At 32.6% G+C, this 17,854-nt stretch overlaps 1 protein-coding gene across 3 annotated transcripts in view; it reads left to right on the forward strand.

Moving 5' to 3' along the window:
- The window catches only part of CSMD3 (CUB and Sushi multiple domains 3), a 586,238-nt gene that overhangs the window by 518,381 nt on the left and 50,003 nt on the right, over positions 1-17,854 (forward strand). For 2 of the 3 annotated variants that reach the window (XM_058820586.1, XM_058820602.1), the window contains 4 exons: positions 975-1,169; positions 2,855-3,028; positions 14,307-14,480; positions 15,848-16,021. In XM_058820586.1, coding sequence (XP_058676569.1) covers positions 975-1,169; positions 2,855-3,028; positions 14,307-14,480; positions 15,848-16,021 — 717 coding nt within the window. The remainder of the gene's footprint in view (positions 1-974; positions 1,170-2,854; positions 3,029-14,306; positions 14,481-15,847; positions 16,022-17,854) is intronic. The other variant, XM_058820594.1, reaches the window with a different exon arrangement.

The raw sequence follows: 17,854 nt of genomic DNA on the forward strand, positions 1-17,854 counted from the left end.
CCCTTTTTACTATCCAGAATTGCAAAACCTGTGATAGTTGTTTGAGACTGATGCTTATTATTTATATTCATCCCATCATTATAGTCCTACACAATCTAAACTTGAGACAACATCACTGCAGGGAAAATGCATTTAACTCCCAAAATCAAGTGGATATCAGCAATTACAAATAGGAAATGGGATATGAAAACCCAGGTGGTTGCAAGAGTGATACAGGGATTTCAGTGTCTCATGCACATTAGGATTTGGATTATTTCACCAAATGAATTTTGGAAATGAAAGCAAATTAAGACTGGAGTATTTTTCAAGGATTTCCCATTTCTTCTTTTTTTCCTTCTGGTTCTTGAAAATTTCATTCTGTCAAGAATTTTTCTCTTTCTAAAGAACCACTGAAAATAGAGAAAAACAAAGTGGGGAAAATCATTATGCTTCTTACACTATTTTTTATTCTATTAGTGTTGTAGAATGTTATTGTTTCATTTCTGGAGGAAGAACACTTAGAATTAAGAAATGAGACAAAACTATATATCTGTCAAAAAAAACAACTTGTATATGGTTATTATTTTTTCTGTCACCAATGTACAGCCTCTCAAAGAAGTCTTTCATATGTCATAGAGTTTACCTGGGTAGAAAAATAATTTCTTCATTTAAATGTACTTAAAATTTTAGTCAGGATTCTGGTGCCTGATGTAAAATGTCACGGAAGGTCCACCTATAGTGAATTCAACCATGCTATGGCTCCTATCTACACCAACTGCAACACTCTGCATACACAATCCCTTCTCTTTCTGGATAATTATTAATTAAATGAGACAACTCATGCCCTCTAACCACAGCCAATTTCAAGTACAGCTTTAGTTTTCAAAGATTATGTCATTGTGTTTAAAATACGTTTTTTATTAATAATGGTACAGATTTTCCCAACCTGCCTGTGCTAAGCCACCAATAACTGTGTCTTTTTGTTATTTTGGAAGTTGTTACATGTCCGAGCATCAATTCTTTTACCCTGGAACATGGAAGATGGAGAATAGTGAATGGTTCACACTATGAGTATAAAACAAAAGTAGTTTTCAGCTGTGATCCTGGGTATTATGGTTTGGGACCAGCATCTATCGAGTGTCTTGCTAATGGCACCTGGAGTTGGAGAAATGAGCGGCCTTACTGCCAAAGTGAGTACATCTTTTATCTGCATCTGCTGTACAGATTTCAGGAAAAAATATTTTATTGGGTGAACTAGAAATGAACTAATTTAGTATTCAAAACTGTAAATTAGAAAAAGTGTTTCTTGGCTGGAATTCCTGGGTATCCTAAAGGTTGTTATTTACAAATATAATACATTAGATTTAGTGACAAGAACATATCTGTAGGCACACTTCTGGAGTTTAAAGATCACTTAATTTGTAATGGTACAAAGAAAATATTTTCCTATATGTTTATTTTAGATCAGGAATGCTGTAAAGTCTTAAAAATGCAAAACCTTTGTGTCCTGTCTGCACTCTTGATAAATAAAATAATCTCTCCTTTCTGGTAGTTACCATGTAGTGTGCATTTGCATACATCCACATCATCCCTACCATTAGCTGGTATGCTGGTAACCCGCAATAGATAATGTTAAAAAAATAAGTAATTAATATTCAGATATTTAAACCAACTAAAGATGTAGCTATCATTGTGTTTCCCTCCCCTACTGCTGTGAAAAGCACTTTTCTTTATAAATTTACATTTAGACATCTCTTTTTCAAAACTGTGGGGTTTTGCTTACACTTTGAAGCTGCAAAACTCTTTCTCTTTATGGAACATGGTGTGACATACCCTCTGACAGAGTGCGATACAACTGTGTTTTTGGTTCCTGCATCAAAAATGTGTGTATCTGCATGTTTATGTATAAATACAAAAATATCTAAAAAAGCCTGTAAATAAGCCAGACAACTGTGGCTCAAAATACATTTGTAATTTATTGACAATATATATGAAAACAAAGAACTTTAAAAATGCATTTTCAAACACAGATGAATTATACTGGAAATTAACCTAGATTTTGAGTTCTTTATAACTGGAAATTGAATATAGAATTTAGAGAATTTTAAAAATTTAATTGCAATATTTCGTCTCTACTGTGTATTTGTCTGCATGTATATCTCTGTGTATATATACTGTACATACTAAATCTGTATTCGTATCTCTTTTTACTTTGAAAGGCAAACTACTTCTATCTATGTTTTGAGAAGCTTTGTTTGAAATATTATTACTTACTTTCTTCTAGGCATAAAGTGTGCTACTTAATTTCAGCCTCCTATTTACTACTAATATATTAGTTTTGTTAATTAATAAAAGAAAATTGACAGAGAAAAATATTATTTTTATTGAAAAGATGTTTCAATTGTAAATAAATAGCAATAAATTCCATCAATATCATACACTCTTTATAAAACTGTAATGTGTGAATGCTAGGGAAGGCATTTCATTATGATCTAGAAGACCAAAATGGCCCCTTCCCAAAGAAGCATAACTAAATCTGATAGCAATTGTGATGTTCCAGTATGCAAAATGTACTTGATAAAGCCAAGGTAATTAAACAACATTCAAGAGTGTTCTGAGTACCTTTTTTAACTTTACAGAAATTATTTCAATCGTTATTCATCCTCTCTTAAGTATAATTTCTGGGGAAGGAATAGTTTTTGTTCACAGGTTTTTAATCTATGATTTCTACAGATTTCTCCAAAATCCTTCAAGGTGTGAAATTTATTTATTTGATTGACTGGTTGATAAGTATTTTTTCTTAATAGGAATTATTGTTTGGGTGTTTGTGATTCTCAGCTGTACACTTATGTTTTGTTTTTGTTTTGCCATGAAGTTATTTCCTGCGGAGAACTCCCTACACCTCCAAATGGGAATAAGATTGGAACTCAAATCACATATGGATCTACAGCTATATTTACTTGTGACTCAGGATACATGCTAGTTGGCTCTGCAGTGAGGGAATGCCTGTCATCTGGACTCTGGAGAGGAATTGAGACCAGGTGTTTAGGTATGGATACTCCTGTCATGACTTGTCCATTTTCTTTCTCTCTAGGAGACAAAAGTAAGCAAAGTGATCTGCTTCTCCTTTTCTATACAGCAGACACATTGAAGAGAGCTCTGCATGTGTGTGGCTGGGCAGCATTGTTTTTCTCATCAAATTAGAACTATGTTTATATTTTCAAAAATTACATTATCTCTACAACTTGCAAAATCTGTTAGTGTATTTTTGTATATGCCTTTAAAGTAGGACTATACATAAGCAGCAAGACAGATTGATTCCATGTGTATCAACTCTAATACATATCCTCACTAAAATATCTGCACAGTAGATCTGAACTAAGTGGTTATGTCATAGAATTAAACTGTATTCTTGAAAAGATACAGAAAGAAGAAAAAAATTGTGGAAACTTTGACAGGATCAGTGCAGCCTTATTTCTGAGAGAAAGCCACTATCCTGATGCTTTTTACAGAATTTGAGACCCTTTACTTGTACAAGGTTAGGCATCTTCTCTTATTTAATAAACTCAGACATTGTTGCCTGAATTATTTATGAATAAAATGAACACATGAAGCAATTTCAGGACTTCTTTCTGATTCATTGTCATGTGTACCTTGAGCTGGGTTATTATATTATGTAGACACATAGGTTTTAACTCTATATTTAACCAAAATTTTAATTTCAGTTGAAATCAAAAGTATGTTAGCATTCTGAATTAGAATGAAATCTGCAAATCATATTGTATCTTGTTTGTAGAGGCATGAATATATAACAGAATATCCATAAACTGATACTCAGAAAATTGAACTAGTATATACATTAAATATTGGGGTTTGTTGCAATATATCTTTGTACAGATTTCCATTCACCTTTTTAAATGACTTTTAATCCCAAATAAACAGCATTATTTTCTAATGTGCACATAAGTGAATGACTCATGAATGAGCAGAAGTGTTCCTTATCAGGCTACAAGTCTGCAGCTGGAATGTTCCCTGACATGAAGCAGGGAGGGATAGAGGCTTTGTTAGTATTTCACTTTAATAGTAGAAACTCTTGATATCTTCATCTTCTAAATTGTCAGCAATTGCATGGTCTAAATCTAAATTTTTGAAGCACCATACTATGTGTTTAATCAAAATGTTCTGCTTTTTTGTCTTGTTTGCCTATTTGTTTGTTTTTATTTTTACTGATTTTTCTGCAGAAGTTACAGCTGTTGAAGTTAGGAGAAATGTAAAAAATTTTCTTCAGAAAAATAATATATAATATAAAACCAGATAAATTAGATGCTATTTGTGAATAATACCTTGGAAAAATGCTTGCATTTAAGAATTTTGCCAAAATAACTTCATTATTAAAAATCATCACAGAATGAATTGAATTTCTCCTACATTTGCCCATGGAAATAAAATCGTAATATAACTTAATAATAGTAACAGATTACATAATCTTTACTTGTAACTTAAAAGAGAACCCTTACTTCTTGGAACTGATTCATTATTATTCAGTTCCTAAACTATAATGTCCAGTAACAATAAAAATTTAAGAAAACAACTATAAAACTAGAGGACAAAAACAGTAATCTAAGCCAAGCCTATTGTATCAGAGTAATAGCACTACAGTAAATCGTATAATGCATATCTTTAAAGGTTTATTATGGCAAATTGTGGAAGACAGCATGAAAACAATTTTTTTGTATTCAGAAAATTAGAATATACATCATATACAGCATGGAAAAAATATATACCTTGCTTAAAAAAAAAAAAAAAAAGAAACAAACAGAAAAGCTAGTGACAGAGCAAATTTATAAAAGGGAGAGTCATGGCTGCCATAATTTCTCTTGCAACAACACTGCCTACTGTGTTACATCACTGTGCAGGAACGAGTGCCCTGCAGACTCAGAATAACTCAGTTCAATTCTTGTTTATTCCATAAGAAATTTGAGACTTGAGAGGGATGAGATCAGCTAATGACAAATTAGAAATAAGAAATATTTTAAAGAAGGTTGTTGTGAGAAAGCATAGGAAATGGAGGAAATTAAAGAACTATTAGAATGTGGGAGAAAGGAGATCAAATACAGCAGGGAGACTTACAAGGTGGGTATTTTAAGAAATTAATTTTGTGCAACTTATCAGTAATGTTCACTATCTACTTCTGATGTTTTTGTGCTCTCAGTTGTAAACATGCTTTACAACTGATCTTTTCCACTTTTACTTTCTGAAAAATGTAGTTCTTGGACTGAAGTGATTACCAATGTATTTCTGTTTTAAGTTTTTAGGATGCCCTTAGGAATACCCTTAAATGACATACATGAAATCCTACAGGATAAAGTAATACCCTTTTCAAGTATTTTGTTTTAAAATGCACTTATTTTTTTTCAAAAGTGCTACTGAAATAATTACATTTAATTGTTGTATTAGATAGCCTGATTTTAATTTCAGGTATGTGTAATTTTAAAAGTATATGACAGGTAGAACAAACAAGAATCTAAGTATCTGCAGTAGAACTTTAAAGTAGTTTGTGGTGAACCTAACCAGATATAGGTGAGAATTAGAACTGAGGTAAGCTTTAAATCACCAAAAATATGGACTAAAATCCAAGTTATGTTATTCCATGACATTGGGAACAGTAGTGCATGGTTTTGATAACAGCCATAATAGTGTGAGAATATGATGATAAGTTTCACAGCTCTTTTTTGTCTTTCTTTTCTCATTCTGACTTTTACTAAAAGATGGGTAATTTATGGATAATGAATCTATGGAAAAGCCAGAGCCCTTAACACAACTGCCTTCCTTTCTCAATCCCACTTTTTTTTCTTTAAATAATACCTAAATGACAAAGTAGTACTTCATGAGTAATCACCTTATTATAACAGTAGGAAATTGACTTCTTGGTCCTTATTCTCCGTAGCTGATGAGAAGAAACAATGTTCAAATTGAAAAAAACAAATGAAACAAAACAGAATAGAGCTTCTCAAGCACTTCTGTTGTCAAAGTTAAAAAATTAAATGTTTCAGGACATTTTATTGTGAAAAAATCACATTAGTCTTTTCAAATAAAAAACAAGCAAAGATTAAAATCATGACAGTTGTGTCTCCTAGGTTACAAACAGTCTCACTATTTATTATGCTTGATCTTTTTCTGTACTGGTTACACTGAAACTGTCTATGTAATAAATCCTGAGAAACATTCAAAAACATGGAATAGATTTTTACTGAATATCCTAGTTATAAAAAGAGACTGACAAATCTGTGATTTTGTTATACATTTTCCTCTTGGAAAAATACTTAAATATTCAACAAGAAATTGATTATTCTTTTGTCTGTTTGTGTGAAAACTTTGTATATTTACAGTATTTACTGATGATATATTTACAATTTTATATTTTGCATTATTTCCTTTATTCATTGCATTAATTTTGCTTGCTTTAATTTAATGCCAGGAAAAACATTGATCATAAAAATATATATCATCATACTCTAGGTGTTTTTTTAATGTATTTATTTTAATATGTAATCAGATATTTAGTAAACTGGGCATTTCCTAGAGTGGACGTAAATTGGGTCTACTTTAATAACTCTATAGTACTTTCAGATAAACTTTGGAGTTAAATAGAATATGAATGGTGAAAAGCATTTCCTAAGATTTCTCTAGCACAAATTTTTCCCCTTTTTTTCAGAACATTACTTTTACACATCGTGATCAGGACTACTTTTTCCTTTTTTTAAAATGTATCTTTTGCCTATTAAAATGTTTTATGTCTTATTTTGGTTAGCATTTTAGACAGCTTAGTCAAAAACACTTAACAAAGTAAAACTAACACAGAAAAGTATAGCATACTTTGAAAAGTCTTTCTGTTAGATAGAGTTCTTCTTACTGCCCTTCTAATGGAGCAGTTTTCTTAGATTCTTACAAAGAATTCTGATTTCTTTCTAGGACCTTGCTCATTGTAAATGTAATGTACAAAATTCTATACTTCTCTTTGGGGGTTATTTAACAGCTTCTCTCACTTGTGCTAGTTACATGACTGATAGTAATGTTAAATCTTGTTTAGACATCTCATCAATGAAAACTACATGTAAAGGCAGCAAAAAATAGGATTTTCAACCAATACTTAAACTCAGAGGAAAGATATGCACATTTGTCTTTTTTGTTGATTGTTGAGCTAACTCCAAGTTTTCACATTTCTTGAACTCGTGACTCTATCCTCTTCATCTCAGCTGTACAACACCTAACATTTATTTCTTAATACCTTTTTCTTTCTCAATACCTCATGGCATCTAAACATCCTGATAAAACAGATATGTTGATGTTCTCTCCCTTATTTACCAAAAGTCAGTGCCATTATTTCATATGGGATAGACTCAGCAACTTCTGGAACAATAGTTTTGTTCAGTTCTGCATATTAGTATTAAATCTCAAATAAAGATAAATTATGAAATATGATTACATTTTTAAAGGTCTGTAAGACTTCACATTTTGCTGTTAATTGTGATATGATCAAATGATGTTAATTCAGTTCATTTGGAAAACACCTTTATAAAGTGCCCCTATGAATTAAATGCAAAAATGAAGAATGAAGTTTATTTGATTAATAAGGCATAAGGTAGTGTGGTTCCCAAACATGGCTAATATTAGAGGAGCTTTCAGTAAAGGCAGATGGGTAGAAGAAATACCTTTTTAGGTTAGTGTGTACATTAAATGTCAACATTTTCACTTCCCAAACAATAATATTAAGATTACCATTCTTCTCTTCTCTTAAGAGAAAGGCCACACTTCACATACTGTGTATTTGTCTGAATTAAAAAATAATCCATCAGATTGAGCAGATCATGAAACAAATAGCTGATTTAGGATTATCTACATTTGCATTACATATGGTTCAGAGAGTTTTCCTTGGACTATATCTGCTCTAGTCCTCTGGGCCAAATGCCATCATTTCTTATATGGTTTTAAGTTGTCAAAAAATTTGTTATTAATTTTGACTACTTTTTATCCAAAAGGAGATGAAACACGTTTTGTGCACCTAGTCGAGCTTCTCAGTGTGCTTCCTCTGAAAGGAAGCTAATTTGTTCATGGTAAAATCACTCAGCACATTTAAGAGAAGGAAGATCTGAACCAAAATTCTAATGTGAACACAACCTTTGATGTGTTAGCTGGGGAATATTTATCCCAGTTTTACTCAACTCTTTTTTCATACAAAAATACTGCTTTAAAATGCTAATGAGTCATTGTTGGCTGCCTGTTACTCGTCAAAGGAAAACCAGTTATCCATCAACTCTAAGAACAATGCTGTCCATGGAGTCAAAGAAATAGCATACATACGATCTGGGGCAAAGCAACTATGGAGGCTAACAGCAAAGAATGTTCAGTGCATTCATTTCTCAGTAGTATTTCATATATTTTCTCAATTAGCTTTCAGCTACTGAAAGGTTTCCATGTCTATGTAACCTCTGAAGTGTAACCTCTCTGCCAATACTTTCATACTTGAAACTTCTAGAAACTATATAAGCCACTACCTTCTTCATCTTCACTATTTTTTAAATCTCTTTTTTATACTCTTGGTATTTCAGTTAAGGGGGATTCTGCATCTCCAGTGTTACTGAATTAATATATCTGGAGTTAGCCATATGCTTCTCTTTGTTCTTCAGTACCACTGTATAATAATAACTAGACTTTCAGATTAGGTACATGATGTTTCATCTTTAAAGAATTATTCAGCTGTTTCAAGGAATTCAGCAGAGAACTTCCCTCTGTGGGCCATGGATTAAAAAAAGATTTCAAATAACTTTACCATTCATCCTGAACAGTTTTAGTACAGCTTGAACAGCTGTAAAAATGAGACTCTTCTGAAAATAGCAAGAGAAATGCCCCAAGCCCTGTTTTGTCCAGAGCTGTGCCTTCTTATATCTTTTTATTAAATGGAAGCCCTGTAAAGAAGTAGAAAAAAAAATAAAAAGCAAGGAAATAATTCCTCCCTTTTCAGCTGAGGTCATCTTGACAGGTTAATTAACTTTGTTGAATAATAAATAACATAAATATCTTTTCAATAATACATTGGTATGTAGATTTGTTTCACCACTATGCTCATTTTTGAAACTACTGACAAATAAAGTAAGTACAGGCATGTTTTTTGCCTTTTAATGTAAAGATTCTGTATATATTTATTCCTGTTCTCATAGAACAACCTGCAGAAAAGAAATCTCATTTACAGCCATGGTTTCAAAGGCTCTGACACTAAGTTATTATGCTCATTCTTCATTGCTAGAACAGGGTTTCATGTCAAATTAGGTAATTTATTTGGTGGTCACAGGTTATTAATATCCTTCATTCCCAATCTTTGACTAATTTTGTTTTTTAATAATATTTCATGCAATTATTCTTCTCAAGTTTTACTAGACTGGAAATTGAGAATGTTATATTTCTTATTTCTTCTCTCAAATCTGCTACTCAGTAAAACCTTCACATTTAGTCTCTTTTAATACTTTTTTTGTAATTTTCACTTGTCTTTGCAAAAGTGGTATATTTTGATTCAGTATTACAAGTTACAGGTTATATTAAGACCCATGGGTCTCATCTGGATTCATAGAAATGCTACAAAAATCTTTTACATCTATGTCTTAGAAAAAATGGAACTACAACTACTCTTATGGTACAGCAGAAAAATAGAGATCTTGACAATGGACAAAGATGTCAAAAAAACAGTCTAGATGAGCTTAGTCTAATGTAGTCTAGAATCTTAACTTAGTGGGAAGTCAGCTATTTACTACCAGGGCACTAGAATTTACTTATTTGCCACAAAGCCCTTATAATAGGAGTTTAAATGAAAATCCTGAGAAACAATTACCATCAGAATTGATATTAAAAAATACTAGAATATATAGCAATAAATATGAGCATATCTTTAATCTATAATGAATGTCTTGGAATTATTTTCATAGATAGCTTAATAAAAAATGTTAAAGGTAAGAATTCTACTAAAATTCATGAGGAAACACCTTACTTTTAGAAGAAATGAAAAAAAAAGCCCAGAATAGAATTTAAGTTAAGTAATAATTGCTCTTCCAAAACAGGTGTTGATAATGATAGAGGTTCTTTGATGGTTTGAGAGGTGTTTTGTTTTTTCTTCCTCTAATCTTTTATTTTCCCCTCTTGATATTGGAGAAGTAATGATAGCTGCTACTATAAGTTGAGGTCTTAATTTCCTCTGGCAGAGAGCATCTCTATGGTTGTGTAAAATAGAGTGGGAAAATACAGCAAATAATAAAAGTTCTGGAAAATATTAATGATTCTCTAACTTTTTTCAATCTTATAGAATTTAGTTATTTGCATGAATCAGTGGAAATTCTAGTAAAGTTCTCCAACAATCTCTTGACAGGAACTATGTACACCAATATTTAGACTTGTCATAGCAAACATAGTGAACTGCTTACCACATGCACCCCTTGGTTTTGGAGTTTTTTTGAAAATACAAAAAATAATGCTGAACCCATAATTTTGGGGTATTGGATTGTTTTTGTTTTGGGATTTTTTAACCTCCTTTTTTATTTTGTTTGGTTTGGTTTTAATGTTTTTTTATATATCCCTCAGTCACACTAAACTTCCACTGGAAAGTAGAGTAAAAACTGGCAGAAAATCCTGCAAATTCCCACGTTTTGTTTGTTTGTTTGTTTGTTTTAATCTCTTTTAGATTTGAGATAAAAAATGTTTCACAAGTCTGGTATATCCTGTTTTTAAATTATATTTACTTAACATTTTCATTGATTTAGAATTCTGTTTTGACAGAAGTACAGTTTTATAACACAGCATTAAAATATTCTTAATTAATTCAGATTTATTTCTCAGTTTGGAAATCTTAAATAGGGATAGAAGTAGTCTCTACTGATTTAAAATCATGTTTCATTACTAGTAGTGGGAAGTTCACAATCAGTCATGCAATATCGCTAGCACTCCAAAGGTATAACTGTTACACAGAGTGGGAGAAATAATCAAGACAGAGGGATTTGAAGTAACAGACTCATAGAACAGCCCAGGTTGGAAGAGAATTTGAAAAATCATCTGATCCAACATTTCATGACAAAGGGAGCTGGGATGGATTACCTAGCAACCTGTTTAGTCCCATTTTGAAAACATCTGGTGGTGTAGACTCCCATCACATCTCTGAATAGATTGTTCTGGGGAATGCTTGTTCTTACTGTCAAAAGAATTCTTTCTTATGCAATGATGAAACCTTTCCCAGTGCAGCTTGCGCCCATTGCTCTTCCTCCTCTCCATGTGACTCCATGTGAAGAGAGAGCCTCCAATATTTTCCTAGCCACTCTCTAAGTACTGGGATGCTGTGATGAGCCCCACCCTGCCTGAGCCTTCTCTTCTCCAGGAGCTAATAATGCCTTCAGCCTTTCCTCACAGGAGACGTTTTTCAGCCTTTGATTATTTTCATGACCTGCCTTTGCAGTCTGTCTGAATCCTTCTGCATCTTTCATGTGCAGCCTGGCAAGCACTGGATAGAGTGGGATGATCACATCTCTACCACTGCTGATAGTGTTTCTGCAGATGCGGCCCAGGATCCATTTTGCTTTCACTGTTGCAGCCACACTGCTGGCTCACAGTCAGCTTCTTGTCCACCAAGACCCTTGGGAGCCTTTCAGTGACACTGCTCCCCAGCCAGCGCACAGATCATGGCCTGTTCTGGGCTCTTTGGTTCTGTCATCCCAGGGGCAGAATCTTGCAAATGTTTTTGTTAACCTCAGAGAGTTCTTTCTCACTTGCTCTTCCAGCCTGCCCAGAACTTTCTGTAAGATATCTCTTCCTTCTCACATGTCTGCCTCACCTCACCTCAGTCTGGTGTCATCAGCAAACTTGGTGAGGCAGCTTTCAATCCCATCATCCAGATAATTTATGAAGATATTCAATGTCATAGGCCCCATTACTAATCCTTAGGGAACCCTGCTGTGATAGATTTCCAACCTGAGTGCAAACCATTGATCACCACCCTTTTAGTGCAGCCTCTTAACCCATTCGCTACCCATCTTGAAGACCACCCACCCAATCTGTATCTTGCACTTTTGTGCAGGAAAAGGCTGTGAGAAATGGTGTTGAATTTTTTGCTGAATTTCAGGTAAGCAACATCCACCACCCCTCTCCTTGTATATAGATGTTGAAGAAAGTCAAATGAAAAGAAGTAAATAAAGAAAAAAGAAACTCAAAAGTCAAAGAAGTCAAAACTAAGGACTGAGAGGTTTATGACAATGAAAGGAATTAGACTAAGAGGATGGGAATTTTAAATTACTTTAAATTTTCTGAAGTGAGGCTGGGATATTGCTGCAAGACATATAGATGATTTGTAATGAATTTTCACCTGTTGAAGTTGTATGGTTTTGTAAAGTTTTGAAAAGTTGCAGAAACTGCACTGTGATCTCAGTTGCCTCACATGTTGAATTACTTCAGTTTTATTCTCTCTGCACAGGAAACAGAGATTGACCTTTCTGGTGAAGTATTCTGCTTTCACTCTGCCATAAAGCAACACTAAATTCTTAATTAGGAACCAAGCCATATATTTTAATTAAATGCAACTTGAAAAATATTTCCTTGAGCATGATCTGAATCACTGCTGACTGCCTGGTTGGATTTTGATAGAAACTAATCTTTTACAACTCAGTTTTTATTCCTCATCTGGTTAGTCCTGTTTATAGTCAGAAATATGAGAGGATAGGGAAATCAGTTCCTTTGGAGCATTTTCAAAAAAATCTACTACATGCTGAATGGATTATGAATTTCTTGGAAAATCAAGAAATACTCTGACAAAAATTTTTTAAGCATGTTATTCTATCTTATCCTAGAAAACATAATTTAATGTTTTTAATATAAGACTGAGGGTAACAGGGAGGGAACAAAGAAGGGTTAATATAGCTTTGAATGCTACCAGGCTTGGACTCCTGATAAGTACACAGAAGTCAAATTGGAGTCATCAATCTAATATATGTGGAGGTTCATATACTACTAATACTGAATTGGTAAATTCTGATCGTTTTATCATGTTTCATACAATGAAATACAATACAAAATTCAAGTTGTAAGAAAATGTAACATTTTCTCTTCTTTTCTTTTTTTTTTTAATTTCTAGTCTCAAATGAATGAGGTAAAATGCAGAAAAATACATCAGGATATTAGAAGCATTTAAAATTTCAAAGGAAAAAACAGTCCAAACCATATTGGTTCTCTATGCCTTTTCTTATCAGCAATTCCATGCTTTGTAGATTTGTTTGTGGGGGCTATTTGAGGAAAATTAGAAGACAAAAGGAGAGCAGAGGAGTTTGAGTGGCTGGAGGTTTGGGTTTTTTTCCCTAAAAAATATTAGCTGAAACACTGCTCTATTTTTTTTTTTTCTTGTCTTACTCTTCTTTTGGCAGTGAATTCTCTACCAAATGTCACAATCTTCTTGAAGTCAACCATTCTTAGAAGACTTTCCCATTACCAGATTTTTTGCTGAATCACAGTGCCCATTTTCCAGAATTCATTATGAAAAATAGCAACTACACAGTTTTTTGGTTTTTTCCTCAGTCTCTCTGTAGGCTAAATGTCTCTTTATGACTTTCATAATGAAAATACAATAATTCTCATATTTTGACAATACAGAGTAAAAGATTAGGCCCAGGCATAGACAGATTTTTGGTTGCCATTTGGCTGCTGTAAGATTTGGCAGCTGTTGTGCTGACTGCCTTCAACCAAAGAATGTTAATCTCTTTGGAATCCACTGGGAAGGAGAGAAAGAATGGAAAACATAACAGAGATCCAAATTCCAGCAATAAATTGTTCAAGTTAATTCTTTTATTTTTATTGTAAAAAGGCTATATTTATAATGCCCACATGGATTGATATCTGTAATATTTGTATTATTTTTATTTATGTAGAATTTTTCTCTTCAGTTAAATGAATGATGTTTTAATGCTGCCTTATTCATTAATCATAATCAAAATAAAACTAAGGTAAATAATACATGTTTTGACATATTGCAATAAAAAGGAATTATATTTTTAAAGGAAATTTTATTATATATATGACATTTAATCTCTTTGCTACATCATCAGTAGCTATACATTGCTATACATATTCATGATTACAGTTTTCACCAAGCTAATACAAATAAAGCTTTGAATTAGGTCAATAAAAAACCTTAAAAATATTCAGCATTTCTTTGTTTTAGATGAGAAAGTTTATTTAATGTTTATATGACATATTTACTGATATTTTTTTCTTTTTTTCTCTTTTTTCTTTACCATACATAAATCTAGCTGGTCACTGTGGTATCCCAGATCTTATAGTCAATGGACAAGTAATAGGAGAAAATTATGGCTATAGAGACACAGTTGTTTACCAGTGCAGTCCTGGTTTTCGGTTGATTGGCTCTTCTGTAAGAATCTGCCAACAGGATCACAACTGGTCTGGCCAACTTCCATCCTGTGTGCGTAAGTAAGCATGGCAGCACATTCTGATTGATGTTACAGGAGTAGCTGCATCACACTAGATGAGGGTCGAATGCTCCTCAAAAGTATGGGGACACTTGTGATGTCTGTGATTCATCTATCGGGTGAAGTTGTCACGTAAAATGTCCACTGCCTGTTTTTGGTGACTGAATACCTGCGGTTTTGGATATGAAAATTCTTCAGAATGTGATAGGATTAATGAATGCCACTACTCTAATTTGAAATTGGCTTTATGACCTGTAGCGGCTTTTGGAAATGTTTAATGTGTATTTACTTTCACTGTTTCAGTTGGATAAGTAAATACTGTTGGAGTAAACTGTCAACACTGCAGATTGAAATGTTTACCAAATTTTTTTTCCTTCTTCTACCTCTCAGAGGTGCTGTTACTTTGATTTGTGGTTTTGGTGTTCTTTTGAGTGAATATTGTGCTTTGTTAATGAGATTTCTTTCTCATGATAAGTGTGTCAAGACATTACATGAAAGACTTTAAGTAATAACATCAAATTATGTATTTAATTTAGGAAAATTTGAGATTTCTCTAAGCACTTTAAAGTAAATTACCAGTATTTTGCAGGTAATATTAGTGTATTGAAACTGTATAAATCTGCCTCTAAATATCCTATCCTTGAAGCAGAAATTCTCTTAATGCCAAGTCATAACACACAATGTTAATTCATTTGTTCTGTCATTTTTAAATATGTATTTTTAATTACTGATTAACCTTTTTTTTCCAACAGTTGTTACAAAATAGAAGAAAATATTTGCTAAGTGTTTTTGGATCATTTTGAGAATATTAATTTGTGTCCAATTTCCTTACTTTTCTTTCGTCTGGTTTTTGTAGGCACAGAAAATAAACTTTACCTTCTTTAGATGGAATTTTTATAAACATTAGAAAAATTTCACTGTGCCAATAGTTCTGGGGCATTTTCAAAAAAAAAAAAGTCATAAATTTATAGCTTCACTAAGTATTTAGGCCACAAAGATAAAATATTGAGTTGATAATAAGACAAATTTGTAAGAAATAATTCCTGAGGAACTAAGGTAGTGAAATATTTCCTTTCAATTTCAGACTATACATAATGAAAATCTAGTGCTTTCTTTTCTCCTGCTTCTTCAGAACAGTTTTCTTCATTTGCTTTCATTACTGCATGTCAAATTCTTTTCAGTTTATTTAAAAATTTAATTAAGTTCTTGAACATTAATACATCATGGAAAATACGCAGTATCTTATAATATCAAAACTTGAAAATACTAATATATCATTATTATCGTATAATAAATAATGAAAAGTGATAACATCATGTTATGGTTTTGGTTTTTTTTTTTTTTTTTGACTGCTGCTATGCTAGCTGTCAGCTGTGGTCACCCTGGTAGTCCTATTTATGGAAGAACAAGTGGAAATGGTTTCAACTTCAATGATGTTGTGACATTTTCCTGTAATACTGGGTATGTTATGCAAGGACCGACCAAAGCTCAGTGCCAAGCTAATAGGCAGTGGAGCCACTCACCCCCTATATGCAAAGGTAAGAAAGCACCATTTCCAGGTTTCTAACTAAATGTTGTAAAATTAAGGCTGAAAAATAAGCAGAGGGTAAAAGAACACAAGACAAAATGATTCCTTTCTCATCAACAGAGAGACTGATTAACTAACATAATAATGTTCTTATTTAAGACTTTTTGTGATGCTATGATTTTTTACAGTCAGGTTGCCAGGATAACAGTTGCAGAGAAACTTTCTTATGTGTCTGTAGACTGTATTGCTTTTTAAAAAGTTGTCTCTACAAGTTACTGAAGCAAAATTATGGAGAGATAATTAAGAGCTTAAAGCCTGAAATAATTTTCTCTGCATTTTTAGACAATATAGTTCTAGCAGACACATAAGAAAAGCTACTTTTCTTCCTTTTACATTTCCATTGGTGCTTCACAGAGCATCTTGACTTTGAAAATTGCTATTCTAATTTATTAATGTTGTCCATTTCTGTTCGTTCTCAATGCTTCTAGATATTCTTTCACTTAGAAAAATAATTCTTTCACTTAGAAAAATTATAGTATGGTATTAGTCCTATTTAATTGTTCAAAAACAGTTTTAGCAAGGTTTTGTCATCCCTATATTTTTAAAATTTTGATGTGTTTTTAAATAATTTGTTTTATTTAGAAAAACGTACTTTTTGCTGTAGCTTGCATGTACATATGCAGAAATTCTAATGATTGTTCTTCAGCATTTTCTCTGCAGCTTCTCTGTATTTTTATCTGTGCATAAACTAAATAATGTATTTTTATAGAAGTTTTATTGACTATATATATTCTTTTCAATAGGTGTTCTCCACTTTCATTTCATTACTTTCCCCTAAGAGATACTGCCAAATAGTTTACAGAACTTAAATTTCCAAGGAACCCTTTGTTGATGAGAAGACATTATTTTCTAAATTTACAGTACTAAACATGTACTGTGTGTTTAGGGTACCTGCTTAATCTCATCTTCAATCCAGTTGCTATCAGTCACTTTGGTTTTCTTGTATTACAGAGTGCCAAAGTGCTGACAGCTTATTGGCATGTAGGGATTCGTGAATAAGTTGTTCAGGTTGCTCTTTGAAAGTTTACACAGTCCTGAAATTGTATATTGGTTTTAGGAGAGATTTTAAAAACAATAAGTACTAATCTTGTGTTGGACATCATTAATCATGTCAGCAATGTGCAGTGAAATCCATTCTAATGTGATTTTGTTTTATTTGCTTTGAAGTTAAATAATAATACAATGTTACCTTACATATTTGTAAACTACCAAAAGTGCAATATTATAGAAAGGCGGCACACTGTTGTGAAGTCCTTCCTTTTGTCCCATAAATTCTTCATGTAAATTCAGTGCACTTGCTGTTATACTATAAACAACTTTATTAAATGTCTAGCTTCTTAGCCAACCATAATAATTGTGTAAAACTACTGAAATGGTCAAAGTTCCTTGTATTTTGTTTCAAGTGCTCACTACTCCTGAATAATGAATAAACTCTTTTCGTTACTTTAAATATATGCTTAGTAACAGGAACATGGACAACATTGTCAGGCCCATGGTGTGATTCTTAGGGCTGTCCTGTGCAGGGTCAGGAGCTGGACTTCAATGATCCTTGCAGGGGGGTAAACAGAAAAAAAAGACAGAAATGTAGCTCAGGCCTTCCTCCAGGAAAAGAAAAATATTCAATATTGACCATCAATGTAGCTAACAAATTGTACTGTCCTTTACTGTTAAAGAAGTCAAATACAAGCAGAAAGGCATTTCTGTCCTTGGAAAAGGTATGTTTTCTAGGCTTATAGTATCAATATTTGAGACCTGCTAGAAGAAGCACACAAGCAGGCAAAAA

The sequence above is a fragment of the Ammospiza caudacuta genome, chromosome 1, assembly GCF_027887145.1.
Source record: "Ammospiza caudacuta isolate bAmmCau1 chromosome 1, bAmmCau1.pri, whole genome shotgun sequence".
Classification (NCBI taxonomy): domain Eukaryota; kingdom Metazoa; phylum Chordata; class Aves; order Passeriformes; family Passerellidae; genus Ammospiza; species Ammospiza caudacuta.